Source organism: Dama dama, chromosome 31 (assembly GCF_033118175.1).
Source record: "Dama dama isolate Ldn47 chromosome 31, ASM3311817v1, whole genome shotgun sequence".
Taxonomy (NCBI): Eukaryota; Metazoa; Chordata; class Mammalia; order Artiodactyla; family Cervidae; genus Dama; species Dama dama.
Window position 1 is genome coordinate 30,101,014 of NC_083711.1, and position 15,188 is coordinate 30,116,201.

The 15,188-nt window shown below is 35.3% G+C and overlaps 1 protein-coding gene across 5 annotated transcripts in view; it reads left to right on the forward strand.

Annotated features, from left to right (window-relative positions):
- The window catches only part of ROBO2 (roundabout guidance receptor 2), a 643,927-nt gene that overhangs the window by 521,671 nt on the left and 107,068 nt on the right, over positions 1–15,188 (forward strand). For all 5 annotated transcript variants that reach the window (XM_061133903.1, XM_061133902.1, XM_061133905.1 and 2 more), the window contains exons 8-10: positions 3,345–3,469; positions 9,050–9,221; positions 14,910–15,115. In XM_061133903.1, coding sequence (XP_060989886.1) covers positions 3,345–3,469; positions 9,050–9,221; positions 14,910–15,115 — 503 coding nt within the window. The remainder of the gene's footprint in view (positions 1–3,344; positions 3,470–9,049; positions 9,222–14,909; positions 15,116–15,188) is intronic.

Genomic DNA, 15,188 nt, shown 5'->3' on the forward strand with positions numbered 1-15,188 from the left:
GACTTTTATTTTTATGATGAGATACAAGCTAAGTTACTCAGTACTTCTTACTTACTTAATGTCCATTTTGGAAGTAAACTTTTTTCATAGAATTACTAAAAGAAGTAAAGAAATACACATTTATCTTTAAATTTTTCTTAATATATATAATTTTTCTTTAGATATTACAGATTATAGAGACCAATCTTAATATTTTTGGTGTAAGTATCTGGTGGTTTCACATCTTTATTGAGAAATGGACACTGCAGTGTTTTAAGAGTCATTCCTAAAGTAATTTTGTAACATTGATTTAAACTATCACTCTTGTTAGAAAACATAGAGAACAAAAATCAATGATTCTACTGATTCAGTGGAATTGTGTAGAAATAACAAGATTGTAAGAAGCAAGTAATCTCCTGAAAATATAGGGCAACATAAACCACGTTCTGTTCAAATAGGTCTATAAATCTGGGTTCTCCATCCTGTTAAACTGAGTCTTCTGTTATTTATATTTGTAGAAGAACATTTCACTTAGTAGATTTATTCCTTCAGCCCATAATGTATGTGTTGAGTGTGTTGAATTAGGAAGCAGTATAAGAGAACACTGAAAAATAAGCCGCTAGAAGTTTCAGTAAAGTATTTTGGGGAAAAAAAAATTGCCGCTGCTGTTTCTATGCTCGTCTTCTTGTAAAGATGAGTAATTGGGTGGATGTTTGAGGCTACCCTACACTGACTCTACTCTTGGAACCTCCAGTTATGTAATCTTAAACAACTGGAAGAATTCTGGGTGAAGGACTTTAATGAATGGTGCTATTGTTAAAACTCTTCAGAGTTCAAATATTAGGATTGTAGCCTTGTACTCCGGGTTCTAAAAATTAGAGTTCATTGTAGTTTTTTTCTTGGTCTGAAGTTTTCTAGTATTAAGCAAGGAGTTACACTGGAAACAAATGATTAGAAAAGTCATGGAATAAAGCTGCTGTTTTCTCTTCATCAGGAGTGGGTTTTGCTATGAAGATGATGTCCTTTTGAAAACTTCCTGTTACATACTGTCCTCTTTTTCACTTTCTTCTTTCTCTTTACAATTAGCCCCAAATTTAAACCTGAACTTTCTTAGCATTTTTACCCCATCCCTATATTTTCTAATGGAGTTACTGATACCGTGGTATCACTGGTTTTGCCTGCACCATTTTACTGGTCTTTCAATTAAACAACCTACTTTATTGACTAATCTGTCTCCCTCACAAACTATAGACTACATTCATTATAGGGGTAAAGATTCCAAACTTTTTGCTTTGCATTTATCACTCCTTAGCTTAAAAGCAACCAGAATAAAATCCTCAGTTTGGTTTCTCAGGCCTTTCTTAGACTGAGAAGAAGGGCCTGATACAAATCTATTTTTTGTAGCCAGTGATGTTTCTGCAGTGGGGACTCCCCATTCCTCCTGCATTACTCAATGTATACTAGATGTGTTTTTGCTTCTTATGCTTCGCTCAGTTATCTTCTTTCTTTAGAATGTGTTCATCTCTCCACTTCTCTAAATGCCACTCTTTCCTCCAATCTCCATAGTATCATGCCCTGCATAAAGCCTTTCACAGCTACCATAACACAAAGGGATCCCTTCTTCCTGAAGTCCTAGGACATTTATGATGTATGCTAAAATTTAAGGGCTTCTCTGTGCTCTGAGAGTACCTCTGTCATTGATTTTACCACAGTCTTACAGAACTGTTGTTTTCATTTCGTTATTGTTTTCATCGTGATCATGTTTCGTCTTTTCTATTAGAGTGTAAGCACCTTCATGGCTGCAATGCAGATGCTTTTATCTGAGTATCTTCAGTGCCGAGTTGCTGTTATTCAGTCACTCAGTCGTGTCCAGCTCTGTGACCCCATGGACAGCAGCATGCCAGGCTTCCCCGTCCTTCACTATCTCTTGGAGCTTGCTCATACTCACGTCCACTGAGTCGGTGATGCCATCCAACCATCTCATGCTCTGTCATCCCCCTCTCCTCCTGCCTTCAGTCTTTCCCAGAATCAGGGTCTTTTCCAATGAGTCACATCTTTACATCAGGTGGCCAAAGTATTGGAGCTTCAGTTTCAACATCAGTCCTTCCAATGAATATTCAGGACTGATTTCCTTTAGGATGGACTGGTTGGATCTCCTTGCAGTCCAAGGGACACTCAAGAGTCTTCTCCAACACCACAGTTCAAAAGCATCAATTCTTCAACGCTCAGCCTTCTTTATGGTCCAACTCTCACATCCATACATGACGACTGGAAAAACCATAGCTTTGACTAGACATAACTTTGTAGGCAAAGTAATGTCTTTGCTTTTTAATATGCTTTCTAGGTTGGTCATAGCTTTTCATCCAAAAAGCAACTGTCTTTTAATTTCATGGCTGCAGTCACTATATGCACTGATTTTGGAGCCCAAGAAAATAAAGTCTGTCCCTTTTTCCATTGTTTCCCCATCTATTTGCCGTGAAGTGATGGGACCAAATGCCATGATCTTAAGTTGTTTGAATGTTGAGTTTTAAGCCAGTTTTTTCTCTCTCCTCTTTCACCTTCATTTAAAGGCTCTCTAGTTCCTCTTTGCTTTCTGCCATGAGGGTGGTGTCATCTGCATATCTGAGATTATTGATATTTCAATATTTTGAATAATTTTCAGTTTCTAGTGCCCAGTAGGGGAACATAATAAATGCCCAATATGTGTTAGTCTAAGTGAAATTAATTAGTCAACCACTTTCATGTGTTTTTGTATAGTGTTAGTTATCTCTCTATGTAATTCCCATACCTTCAATTTGATGTTTTCAACACTTCAACTTCTCAAATCTAGAATATAAGCACTCTAAGCACTTTGAGAATAGAGATTATATTCTATGCCTCCTGGTATCCCTGTGCCTAGTACAATATCTTGCAAATATTGTAAGAGCAATTCATGTTTGTCAATAGATTGATGCCACAGGAAGTAGATACTTGAATAATGCAGTGTCTTTTTTCTGTCTTCATTCAAAATACAAAACCATATGGGGAAACCATGTTTATTTATTAAAAACTTTCGATATCATTAAAAATCTACTTTTTCTTTAACAAGTATATGGGCTGCAAGATTTACAATGTACATTTAAAGTGTGTCTAAAAAAAATGAGTAAAATAAAGTGCATCTACTAATACATTTACTTCTTTCCTCACATTTGATAGAGTGCTCTTTTTTTTTTCCCATTGTGTTTTGAGAAATACTTAAAAATAAATCAACATCTGTAGCCTCTGTCTGGCACTGAGCAGTCCCCCTCGTATCAGATTTTCCCTTTGATGTATTTTTCTTTGTCAACAGTTTATATTTACACACTTTCTTTCCTTTTAAATTATAGCTCCTCCACAGTTTGTGGTTAGGCCAAGAGATCAGATTGTCGCTCAAGGTCGGACAGTGACATTTCCCTGTGAAACTAAAGGAAACCCACAGCCAGCAGTTTTTTGGCAAAAAGAAGGCAGCCAGGTGAGTGCAAGCTTTGACTGCTTTTCTGAAATCTCTGCTCCCCATCTCTGGTGGTCCTCAAAGTCTGTCTTGCCTTTCTTGTTATCAGTGTTGAATGCATTTTATTTCTAAAAAAGAGACCAGTTGATTCTAAAAATAAGAGAGATTCAGATGTTTTAATAGAACATTCTGTTTTTGAGTGTTAATTTTTAAAAAAATTATATCTTACATAGAGGAGATACAATACAGTGGAACTAAATTACCTGAAAAAGTCTAACCTGCAGCTGTTTAAAATGTCTTAACAGAAGTATGCTTTCTTACATCGAGCTACGTTGAGATAATTGAGTTAGTATATCTATAAAGCAGTTAGAACATCCTGGGTACATGTCAATAGTCAAAAATATTTCTGTCATTAATTAGTCTAGAAACCAGTTTCAACCCCCTTTCATAAATAGATAGTATAAATACCTTTTCTTTATCATTAATTTAAACATGCTTCCATTTAAGAGCAGTAGAAATATTTTCTTCCATCATCCCTCTGGATTCCCTCATAGTGGAATTAGACAGGAAATAATACATTAAATAGCAGAAAAAAGCAATACCTGTCTGATCTTTGCTGTGTCCTGATTTGTCCTCTAGGACCCTCTCGGGGCAGCATGATCTCTTAGACTCTGCTAAAAGCAAATTGAATTGAATGCACCACTTTTCTCATTTAGAACTTGGTCCAAGCTTGGGCAAGCTCATGCCTCTAGGTTCTGAAACAATGAGTGGAACTTCCCCTTAAACAAATAGAAATTGAGTTCTTTGTCTAAGAATTTAGTCTGTGCATTCCCAAAGGAATTCTAGGGAACTCCCTAGAGATATTTTCGTTCTAGACTCTCCAGAGGCATTCCCAAGGAGTCCTGTAGGTCTTAGGAAGGGACCCCTTGGTGTTGCTCCTAACACCCTCTGTTGTTAGTCCAAATTTTAGATGAATTTCCTGGACAAATAGGAAATGATGACTAAAAGACTCAAGCAGTCTGAAAATTTTGCCAGAGATAGAAAACACTTTAGAAGAAATTGAAAGAACCTATTGATCAAAACTCATGTAAGACCATCTCAGAGGAGGTTCCTCTCAGGAAGTTCCCCTCAGCCGTTGTCATTTTTCGTTCTTCCAGATTCCCATACAGCTCTCTTCCACCCAACGCCAGCAGTTTTAGCGTGTCAGTATGGATGGGCAACTTATCTTTCTCCTTTTGTGCAGTGCTCTGTGTTGGACTCACTTCCCCCTTAATTTGTGGGATGTAAAGACAGTAGTGGAAAGGATAAGGTAAAGTTCTGGCCACTGCCTCATCCCATATCAGGATGGTTCCAGGACTTAATTGCCATCATATTTTATCAGTTAATAATGATACAGTTGGGCTCCCCTGACAGCTCAGTCCCTAAAGAATCTGCCTGCAATGCAGGAGACCCTGGTTCAATTCCTGGTTGGGAAGATCCGCTGGAGAAGGGATAGGCTACCCATTCCAGTATTCTTGGACTTCCCTTGTGGCTCAGCTGGTAAAGAATCCACCTGCAATGAGGGAAACCTGGGTTTGATCCCTGGATGGGGAACATCCCCTGGAGAAGGGAAAGGCTACCCACTCCAGTATTCTGGCCTGGAGAATTCCATGGACTATACAGTCCATGGGGTTGCAAAGAGTCAGACACTCCTGAGTGACTTTCAGCTTTCACTTTCAGTGATACAACTGGGCTTCCCTGGTGGCTCAGATAGTAAAGAATCTATCTGCAATGCGGGAGACCTGGGTTCAATTCCTGGGTCAGGAAGATCCCATGGAGAAGGGAATGGCTACCCACTCCACCAGTATTCTTGCCTGGAGAATTCCATGAACTGAGGAGCCTGGCAGGCTACAGTCCATAGGGTCACAAAGACTTGGACATGACCGAGTGACTAACACACCCGAACAACTATACAATAAATTTCTACTCTTAGAGTTCCTTGATTCTTAAAAGTGACTTTTGGATGAAAACATCCCAAACTCTAAAGTGAATGTAGAGCAACATGATACAGTTATAACACACTTGACCGTGTAAACACACACACACACACACACACACACACACACACACACACACACACACACACCCCTGAGAAAAGGAAAGAATTCTAAAGCCATATTCCCTCTTTATGATTTTATAATCATTGTGGTACAGTTTAACTTTACTGAAGCTTAGTTTTTAATCCAAAATATGAAGATAAAGTATTTTAATTCACATAATTTATGAAGATTATGTGATTGTTTATATGTAAAAGTGCTCTACACATTTTGAAGGTTAGAAATTGGGAAAATGCAGAATGCACCTGCCTTGCCTTCTTCCTGGCTGAAGTGGTGAGTTTATGTTCTGCTCAGGCCGGGCTGCTTGGGCTCCCTCTGCCCAGGCACCGAGGCTCAGTAACACTCTGGTCGCCACTGTCCCCAGACCTACCCCATGCCTGAGAAGGCTGGGAGCCTTGAACCTGGAGACACCTGAGTTTCTACTTCATGCCTGTATCCTCTTCCCCCCCGACCCACTCTGGGGGCTGTGGGGTCCACAGAAGTTACTCCCTCAAGCCACTGATAGTGAATATATATACGTGAGCATATTATTTATAAATGATACAAATATAATGATCTAAAGCCATCTGATTGTTGCACATTCACACTTTAAATCATGTAGTCAGTCAAATCTGATTGTATCTATTATCATGTAGATTCAGCTTTCTTGTGTGTAAATTACATGCCCTCAGATGCTCCAGTTTTATACATGCTCTTGCATAAGTGTGTATTGGTCTTGTGGCCCAATAAACATGATATTTAAATATGCTACACTGTGTTTTAATATTTTTATACAAGTAATGATCAAATAGTATTAAAATATTTCTTTTTCTATTATTCGACAAAGTGGCATGTTTTAATTCCAGAGAATTAATCTCTGGGAAAAAAATTTCCAGTTAGGTGATTTGATTTGATTTGATTATAATCTTAGATCTGGTTTTCTTCACCTGTCTCCCTCATATCAGAGAGAGGGTTTGCAGAGGGAGGAAGGGGGATAGAAAGGGGGAGAGAAAGGAGATTGTGAGTGAGAACAAAAGAGAAATGCTTGAGCAAATTGTAAATTTTCAAATCATGAATTAGTACATTAGGAAAAATAAATTGGTCTTACTGTCCACAGTATCCAATTTTTACAGTGATCTATGACTATCCATCAGTAGAGAGAGAGTTAAGAGCCTGGACTTAATGGTCCATATTCCTCAATATGCACTGATAATGCCAATTAGCACTAATAGGATACCCAGGCACTTCAAGCAAGAGGAGCTCTGTAGAATTCCTGGTTTTCACTTGTAATCCATTTCCTTTTGCCTATGTCTTACAAGCAGGGAATAAAGATGATGGGTTAACCTCAATCATATGCCATTTTCCATGTCAAAGAATCATTTAGAAGGTGGACTGATAATACATTGTAGAGGAAGAGATCCCGGAGAGAATTAAGCCCATCTGATGTATTAGTGCTATGTAAATTAGTATTCTAATGGCTAATTGTAGGAAAGTGCACACTTTGAGTTATTCTATCATTTTCAAGTGGCTTTAAAATTTAGACCCTTTTCCTTCAGATGGTTTATTTCAGTAATATATTTGGACTCCACAGGAGAATTAGTTTCTTCTCAAATTATGATTTATATGTATGAAAAAGTCTAGCCTTATGTATTAATAGTAAATAATACAAATTTTATGGGAGGGCAATAGCCTTTTGAAATTATATTTCTGACATGCTAGCAAATACCACTTCTTTTTGAAAGGGTTTAATAACACGGTAATGTTTATGTAAAGTGGGCTTATAGTGTCACACTCGAATCTAATAAAGTGGACATCCATCATGTGGCAATAAAGAGAAGAGCTTCTAATTAAAGTAGGACATCATTCGCAGGATTAAAGTCATTTAGCGTAATTGAAAAGTGTTAATACCCTATTTTATCCTCTTCCATTGGTATTCCTTCAAGGGTAAAAACATTTTAAGGTGAAAATGTGTCTTATGCCTTTAATTGAATGTTATTACCTCCTGATTGTAACGTATTGGAACTGTTTAATTACAAACCTGGAAAATTAATTACTATATGAAGAAACAGATCCCAGAGGGTTATAATGTTCTTTTTTTGGTAAGTAAATACAACATAAAAATTGATATATCCTTATTTATAATCCAACTTGTAAGCATATCTCAATATGATTTATTATACCCAAATGTTTTTCTTAATTGAACAACAATTAAAGGAGCATAGGTCATCCAAGTTAACATTACTGCTTTCTTATAAGAACTTTTACAAATTTGTGATTTAGCTGTTTGTAATAATACAAGATATATAGTAAATTAGAGAACTTTTTATTTTTAAGAAGAGTAATGTTAAAAAATTCTTTAGCATCATATGCATGCTTCAGAAACATCCCACATCTTCTTCACATTTTCAGTGGTTTGGTTAATCTTGCTTAGATGGTAGCATTTATTAGCATTTATACCTAGCTCCTTTCAAAGCTGTTACAACCAGCAGAATTCTTACAGCAGAAGTAGATTCAGCTGTCTCTCTGTCAGTCTTAGTCACATTTTTTTTTTTTTTAATTAGTTGGAGGCTTCACAACATTTCAGTGGGATTTGTCATACATTGATATGAATCAGCCATAGAGTTACACGTATTCCCCATCCCGATCCCCCCTCCCACCTCCCTCTCCACCCGATTCCTCTGGGTCTTCACGTGCACCAGGCCCGAGCACTTGTCTCATGCATCCCACCTGGGCTGGTGATCTGTTTCACCATACATAGTATACATGCTGTTCTTTTGAAACATCCCACCCTCACCTTCTCCCACAGAGTTCAAAAGTCTGTTCTGTATTTCTGTGTCTCTTTTTCTGTTTTGCATATAGGGTTATCGTTACCATCTTTCTAAATTCCATATATATGTGTTAGTATGCTGTAATGTTCTTTATCTTTCTGGCTTACTTCACTCTGTATAATGGGCTCCAGTTTCATCCATCTCATTAGGACTGATTCAAATGAATTCTTTTTAACGGCTGAGTAATATTCCATGGTGTATATGTACCATAGCTTCCTTATCCATTCATCTGCTGAAGTCTTAGTCACATTTTTGAACACCTTTAGAAGAAATTCAGTTAATTACATAAAATAGTTAAAAAGATCAACAGAACATGCAGTTTATAAATCACATACATAGTCAATGTTACATTCCAGATTCTCACAGTGTCTTATGTGTTGCATCAGATAAGTGTTATTATGCCCATTTTACAGATGGGGAAACCATGTTTCAGAAATATTCAGTAACTCACAGAAAGTCAGGGAGGAAATAAAATGTCCGAATAAAGACCTAGATTTTTTAGATGATTGTTCCTTCAGTGAGGGCATGACATTTCCCAGTGAAACTCACTGTGTGACATCTAAACATTTCAGCACCATATTTTTAAATCTATGTATTTTCTTTTTTTCAACCACATTTCTCTAATTGCAATAGCTGTTTATATAACTTTGCTAATGAGTGAGAAGAGAATATTGATAAAATTGTGTTTCTTTCCACAGAACCTGCTCTTCCCAAACCAACCCCAACAGCCCAACAGTAGGTGTTCTGTGTCACCAACTGGGGACCTTACAATTACCAACATTCAGCGTTCGGACGCGGGTTACTACATCTGTCAGGCCCTCACCGTGGCGGGAAGTATTTTAGCAAAAGCTCAACTGGAAGTTACTGATGGTGCGATATTATTAGATTTGTTTTCTGAAAATAATTATCTTTATTTCAAAGGATGAAATTTTCTGATTTGTCAGTTAAATCATTGAAATTAATGCTTATCTTGTAAGTTTGAATCTAGGTAAAATAACATTTTTAATGGTTTCTAATTTTCCCTGATCTATTTACACTATTTATTTTCCCCAGGAAGAACACCCAAAACAATCTATTTTATTCTAAAAAATATAGCGATGCATTATTTTAGTGAAATAGAAATAGGCATGCCATCTGTATACCTAATCTTATGCTGACATGATTACTTCTAAAGAATAGTGATAATTTTCTTTTACTAGAGAAGAAAAGATACCATCTTTAATATCAGGAAACAGAGATGACTTTTTAAGTTAGCTAATCACATCATCCTACCCCACCCCAAATTGTGATGGCTCTGAACATTTTTTTACAACTTGTTTGAATTTTAATTTCTGCATTGATTTTTACTTAAGTAAGCAATCACAAAGTCAAGATTGTTTTGCAAGAAGGTTGTGTGGAGGTTATAGAGTTATTGATTTTAACAGTAAAAAAATCTAACTTCAAGACCTAAACATACACACACACACACACACACACACACGTAACATTATAAATAACTCTGACTCTAAATATTAACTTGCTGATGATATATTGGCTGATGACTTCACAACCCTGAATATTCATTGGAAGGACTGATACTGAAACTGAAACTCCAATACTTTGGCCATCTGATGCAAAGAACTGACTCATTGGAAAAGATGCTGATTCTAGGAAAGATTGAAGGAGAAAAGAGAAGAGGGCAGCAGAGGATAAGAAGGTTGAGTAGCATCACCAACTTAATGGACAAGAATTTGAGCAAACTCTGGGAGATAGTGAAGGACAGTGAAGCCTGGCGTGCTGCAGTCCATGAGGTCATGAAGAGTTGGATCCTATGTAGCAGCTAAATGGCAACAACAATCCTATGATTTTTTAAATTATACTTTCACTAAGTTAAATTAATTAAATACCTTGCAAGCTATGAATTGGAGAAGGAGATGGCAACCCACTCTAGTACTCTTGCCTGGAGAATTCCAAGAACGGAGGAGCCTGGCGGGCTACAGTTCATGGGATCACAGAGTCGGACATGACTGTATGACTAACTTTAAGCTATGAATGGATGCTAAAATTATTTTTCACTTGCATGTATGTATTACAAATCTTAACTGAAGCACCTGATTCATAGTGAAAGTTGAAAAATATATCTTCATGATCTGATTTTTTTTTTTGCAAGGTCTTTTTTGTGACAGTTGACTTGTAGGGAGTTTTAGATATTCTCTGAACCTCTAAGCATGAATTTAATCCATATTCTTTTATATTTTAGATTAACAATTCTCTCTTGCTGTCTTATATTTGTGAGGTATATAATTCCCCCTCCCCTCTTTCCCCATCCTGGATGCTGGCATCTGAGATCCAAGAGCTTGGGCTGTGACCTCTCTGATTCTCTTCTTTCTCTGCTGAGCTTTCATACAATTCAAATTTACATGTAGATTAAAAGGTCATTTAAAATTAATAGAAAGGCAATATTTTTTAATGTCTGCCCATGCTATCGCCTGATTCAGTACCATGTCAGGAATGGGAATAAATAGAACAGATAAACATTAGCTGCAGGGATATTGAGTTATTAAGAGTCACACTGCTGATATGGCAGAGATTTACTGTTATGGAACTGAAGATGTCAGGTTCACAGGTAACAGTGCCAAGAAATTCTTGCTTTAGATGGGCAAGTCCTTTGACCCTTCAAATATCCATATTTCTTTAAAAAATAAAAATATATATTTTAATCTTTTTAAGTTTCTATGTTTCCTACTAGAACAAATATATTAATGATTATATTAATAAAATATATATATTTTAATATATAATTAATATTTATAAATATAAATTATATATAAATATATAATTAATATTTTATTTCTTTTTCTTCTACTAGAAAAAATGTCCAGAAACATATACTTGGAAAATACGATAGTCTAGTAAAAGACTTTTATTCTATACTACTATGAAACACTTCAAATATAATGCTTAAGAGCTCTACTGTAATCTAGCTGCTCATGGTATTTTAAAAGAGGCAGGCTTTAAATGTTTTTAAATGAAGAAGTTGTTATGCAGAAGGCAAACCATATTTGTAGAAAACAAAATTGATGATATAGAAGAGCCAGTTGATGTGACTGCTGTGGATCATGAAACAAGTAGATATTCAAAGTTATGCCTGATATAATGAAAAGGAAGGACTTCCCAGGTGACTTGGTGATAAAGGATCTGCCTGTCAATGCAGCAGATGTGGGTTCAATCCCTGGGTTGGGAAGCTCCCCTGGAGGAGAAAATGACAACCCACTCCAGTATCCTTGCCTGGGAAATCCAATGGGCAAAGGAGCCTGGCAGGCTGCAGTCCATGAAGTCACAGAGTCAGACATGACTTAGCGACGAAAGAACAATGAAACGGAAAGTTCGTTTTGAGAAATTATGTTTGTTGGTGACACAGTGTTTCACATCAGTAGTAATTATAGCTTTGTCTCTGTGGTCAGACTTAAAATGAGTGATAAGGAAATTTGATGACTTTTTTTTGTTTTGGAGCATAGTTGCTTTACACGGTTGTGCCACTTTCTGCTATAGAGCAATGTGTATACATATGTCCCCTCTTTTTTGGATTTCCTTCCCATTGAGGTCATCACAGAGCACGGAGTAGAGTTCTCTGTGCTCTCCAGTCGGTTCTCATTAGATTTCGATTTTATACACAGTATCAGTAGTGAATATATCCAATTCATCCCATCCCACCCTGAACTGAAATGGCTTTGAACATCATTTTATTACAACTTGTTTGAATTTTAATTTCTGCATTGATTTTTACTTGAATAAGTAATCACAAAGTCAAGATCATTTTGCAAGAACGTTGTATGTAGGTTATACGGTTATTGATTTTGACAGTAAAGAAATATAACTTTGATATCTAAACACACACACACACACACACACACACCTTATTTTATATAACTCTGTCTCTAAATATTAACTTGCTGATGACACATTAGCTGACAACTTCTGCTTTTATTCATAGTTTTGAATTTTTCAGGTTAGTTAACAGTCTAATAATATGTAAGCCATCATCTTCATTTTGAACATGTTGTTTGGTATGATCTAGGGTGATTTAGAGCCAAATGAAGTTCCAAAGTAGAATGAAAACATATGTCATGTTCAGAAAAACAAGCAAAACATCTATAACAATGTTTTCTGTTACTACATTTTTGTACTTGCTTTCTTGGAAATATTTTTAACTCAAGTGTTCACATGAGAGGCGATTATTAATGGTGATGAAAGGTACTGTTGAGTGATAATTTTACTGTTTATAGATAAAGCTAAGATGTTTTAATACACTTGAATTTCAAAATATCCCTTTAAAATACCTTCTCATTAATTTGTTAACTCTATTCTTCATTTCTTTTCTTCTCCCCTTTTTTCTCTCAGAAAAGTAGAAAATTGAAGTGAGAATTTGGAGTAGAGCCAATAGAATCTATAAGGACTAGAGAGAAAAAATGTATTTATATATAATATTGACAACAGATGTCACAATGATCTTGTATGAATGGTTTACTGGGGATTTATAATGCATAGTTAGAAAAAACCACGCAACTGTTCACAGATCACTGGAAGCCCTAAATGTTCATTTAACCTCCGACCTTAGTGTCATGGAAACTTGTGGTCATCTTTCACCCATAACATCCTTGAAACTGAAAGTTCTTTCTGGCCAGGAGATTTTCAATTACTTTATTGATCAAATCCATTTACAAGACACTGAGCTACTCATTTGGGCAGTAAAAAAAGAGAAAAAGAAACTAATCAGATGTCCTTTGCCTATATCTAATGATTTCACCGATATGATAGTAAAAGCAAGTTACAAGAAGTTGTCTGAATTCTATATAGATATTTCATTTGATGCAAAGAAGTAACATTATATAAAATATAATAAATAGCTTATTTTCTGTTAATACTGACCCATTATTCTCACTGAATTTTAAAATCATAATGTTTGGAGAATGAGCCTTCCATTTTTGACTTATAAATAAAATAAATTCCATGAAGCTTTCAACTTGAATAAGTATTTGCACAATTATTGCCAGATATGTCAGAATTGGTATAATATTACACTTTCATGTTCGCTGTCATTTAATTGACTTCTGAAATGAAAAATTTGATCAAGAAAATCAGTGAACTAAATGGTTCTAATTTTTATTTGTGAAGACTACACAGAGAATACTGTTTTCCTTTGGTTTTTACAAGATTTTCTACATATACACACATTTTAATATATATTTTGATGTAGTAGGTGGAGGTTGACTTTAAGTCCACTCTATTTTGACATGCCAGGACACATATATCATAACCTCTGTTTTAAATCAAAATTGGTTGGCTTTCTCATGGTAGGCTCCGAAAGGGCTGTTTTAATATTTTTCCCTAAAACTGTAAAGTCTAGCGATAAAAATGCATCTAGGCTGAAAAATAAACAAACATATAAACTAGTATTTGTAGAAGCTGGTAGAAAAAGGAAATTAGAGCATTAATAAGCAAAATTACTTTTTTTGATTATGTACATTATAATACAAGATGACTTTCTTGAGAAAAGACACTCTTCAGTTGCTTAACAGTAATTCAAATTCACTATTTTTTCTTTCTGTGGAAGTTATATATGTATTTAAATATATACATATAGTAAAAATATAATAAAGAGTAAATATACATAATTAAGCAAAACCTATGTGAAGTTTATAAAACTTTCTCTTCAGAAATCTTTCCTTGGACCTGGATATAAATTTCAATATGACATGGTCTTCTAATGAGTTGTAGATGAAAACTTGCCTCTAATTGATTCCATATTTTCATCACGCATTTAAATATTACTGTATATTTTGATATGCTTCCTAAAGCATTATATAATACTTCTAAAGGTCCTGATGATACTGCTACAAATCAACATTTGATTTAAAAAGCACAATGACCCAAGTTCATGAAATTATGGAAAAGGTACTTGAATACAGAAATTGATATATATGTACATGCGAATTTTTCATGAAAGTCCTGTTTTTGTCTTGTCTATATATATTCTTAACTAGGTTTTTTTTTGCTGAATTGTGCAGACTGATTAAATTATATCACCCAAATTTTATTAACCATAAGTTAAAGCAATGAAGCAGTTTTGGAAATAAAGTATTTATAGTCTACTGTATTATCATGAAAAATACTATATCTATATAAACAAAACATAACTGGTACTATGAAGGTAAATTGACCATTTTATGAATGATTATCATACACTCTCCACATTTTCATTTTAATTTTAATATGATTAACTCTTCCAATAATACTAAACATTTCTAAGATGTCAGAGCTCATCTTATCATCATTTGAGTTACAGGTAAGTCAGAGTAAATAGTAAATAATAACATGGCTTCAGTAAAATAGGAACAGATATATGTGTAGTATGTGTAGATGATAAATTTATAGTGGGTATAGAATATACAGAAATAAGTATAAGTAATATGTTTAACCTTGGGGCTTTAATCTTACTTTTGCTATGACTACGGATGATATAAAGTTTTCTAAATTTCATAGAAGTTAAAATATCCTCAAAATGTCTTTGTGTTTTAGTTTTGACAGATAGACCCCCACCTATAATTCTACAAGGTCCAGCCAACCAAACATTAGCAGTTGATGGCACAGCATTACTGAAATGTAAAGCTACTGGTGACCCTCTTCCTATAATTAGCTGGTTAAAGGAGGGATTTACTTTCCTGGGTAGAGATCCGAGAGCAACTATACAAGAACAAGGAACCTTGCAGATTAAGAACTTAAGGGTAAGTAATGTTGAGTTTGTATTTGGATCTTCCTCTCAACATAAATATGTATATCCCTAGGGAATCACTCCGT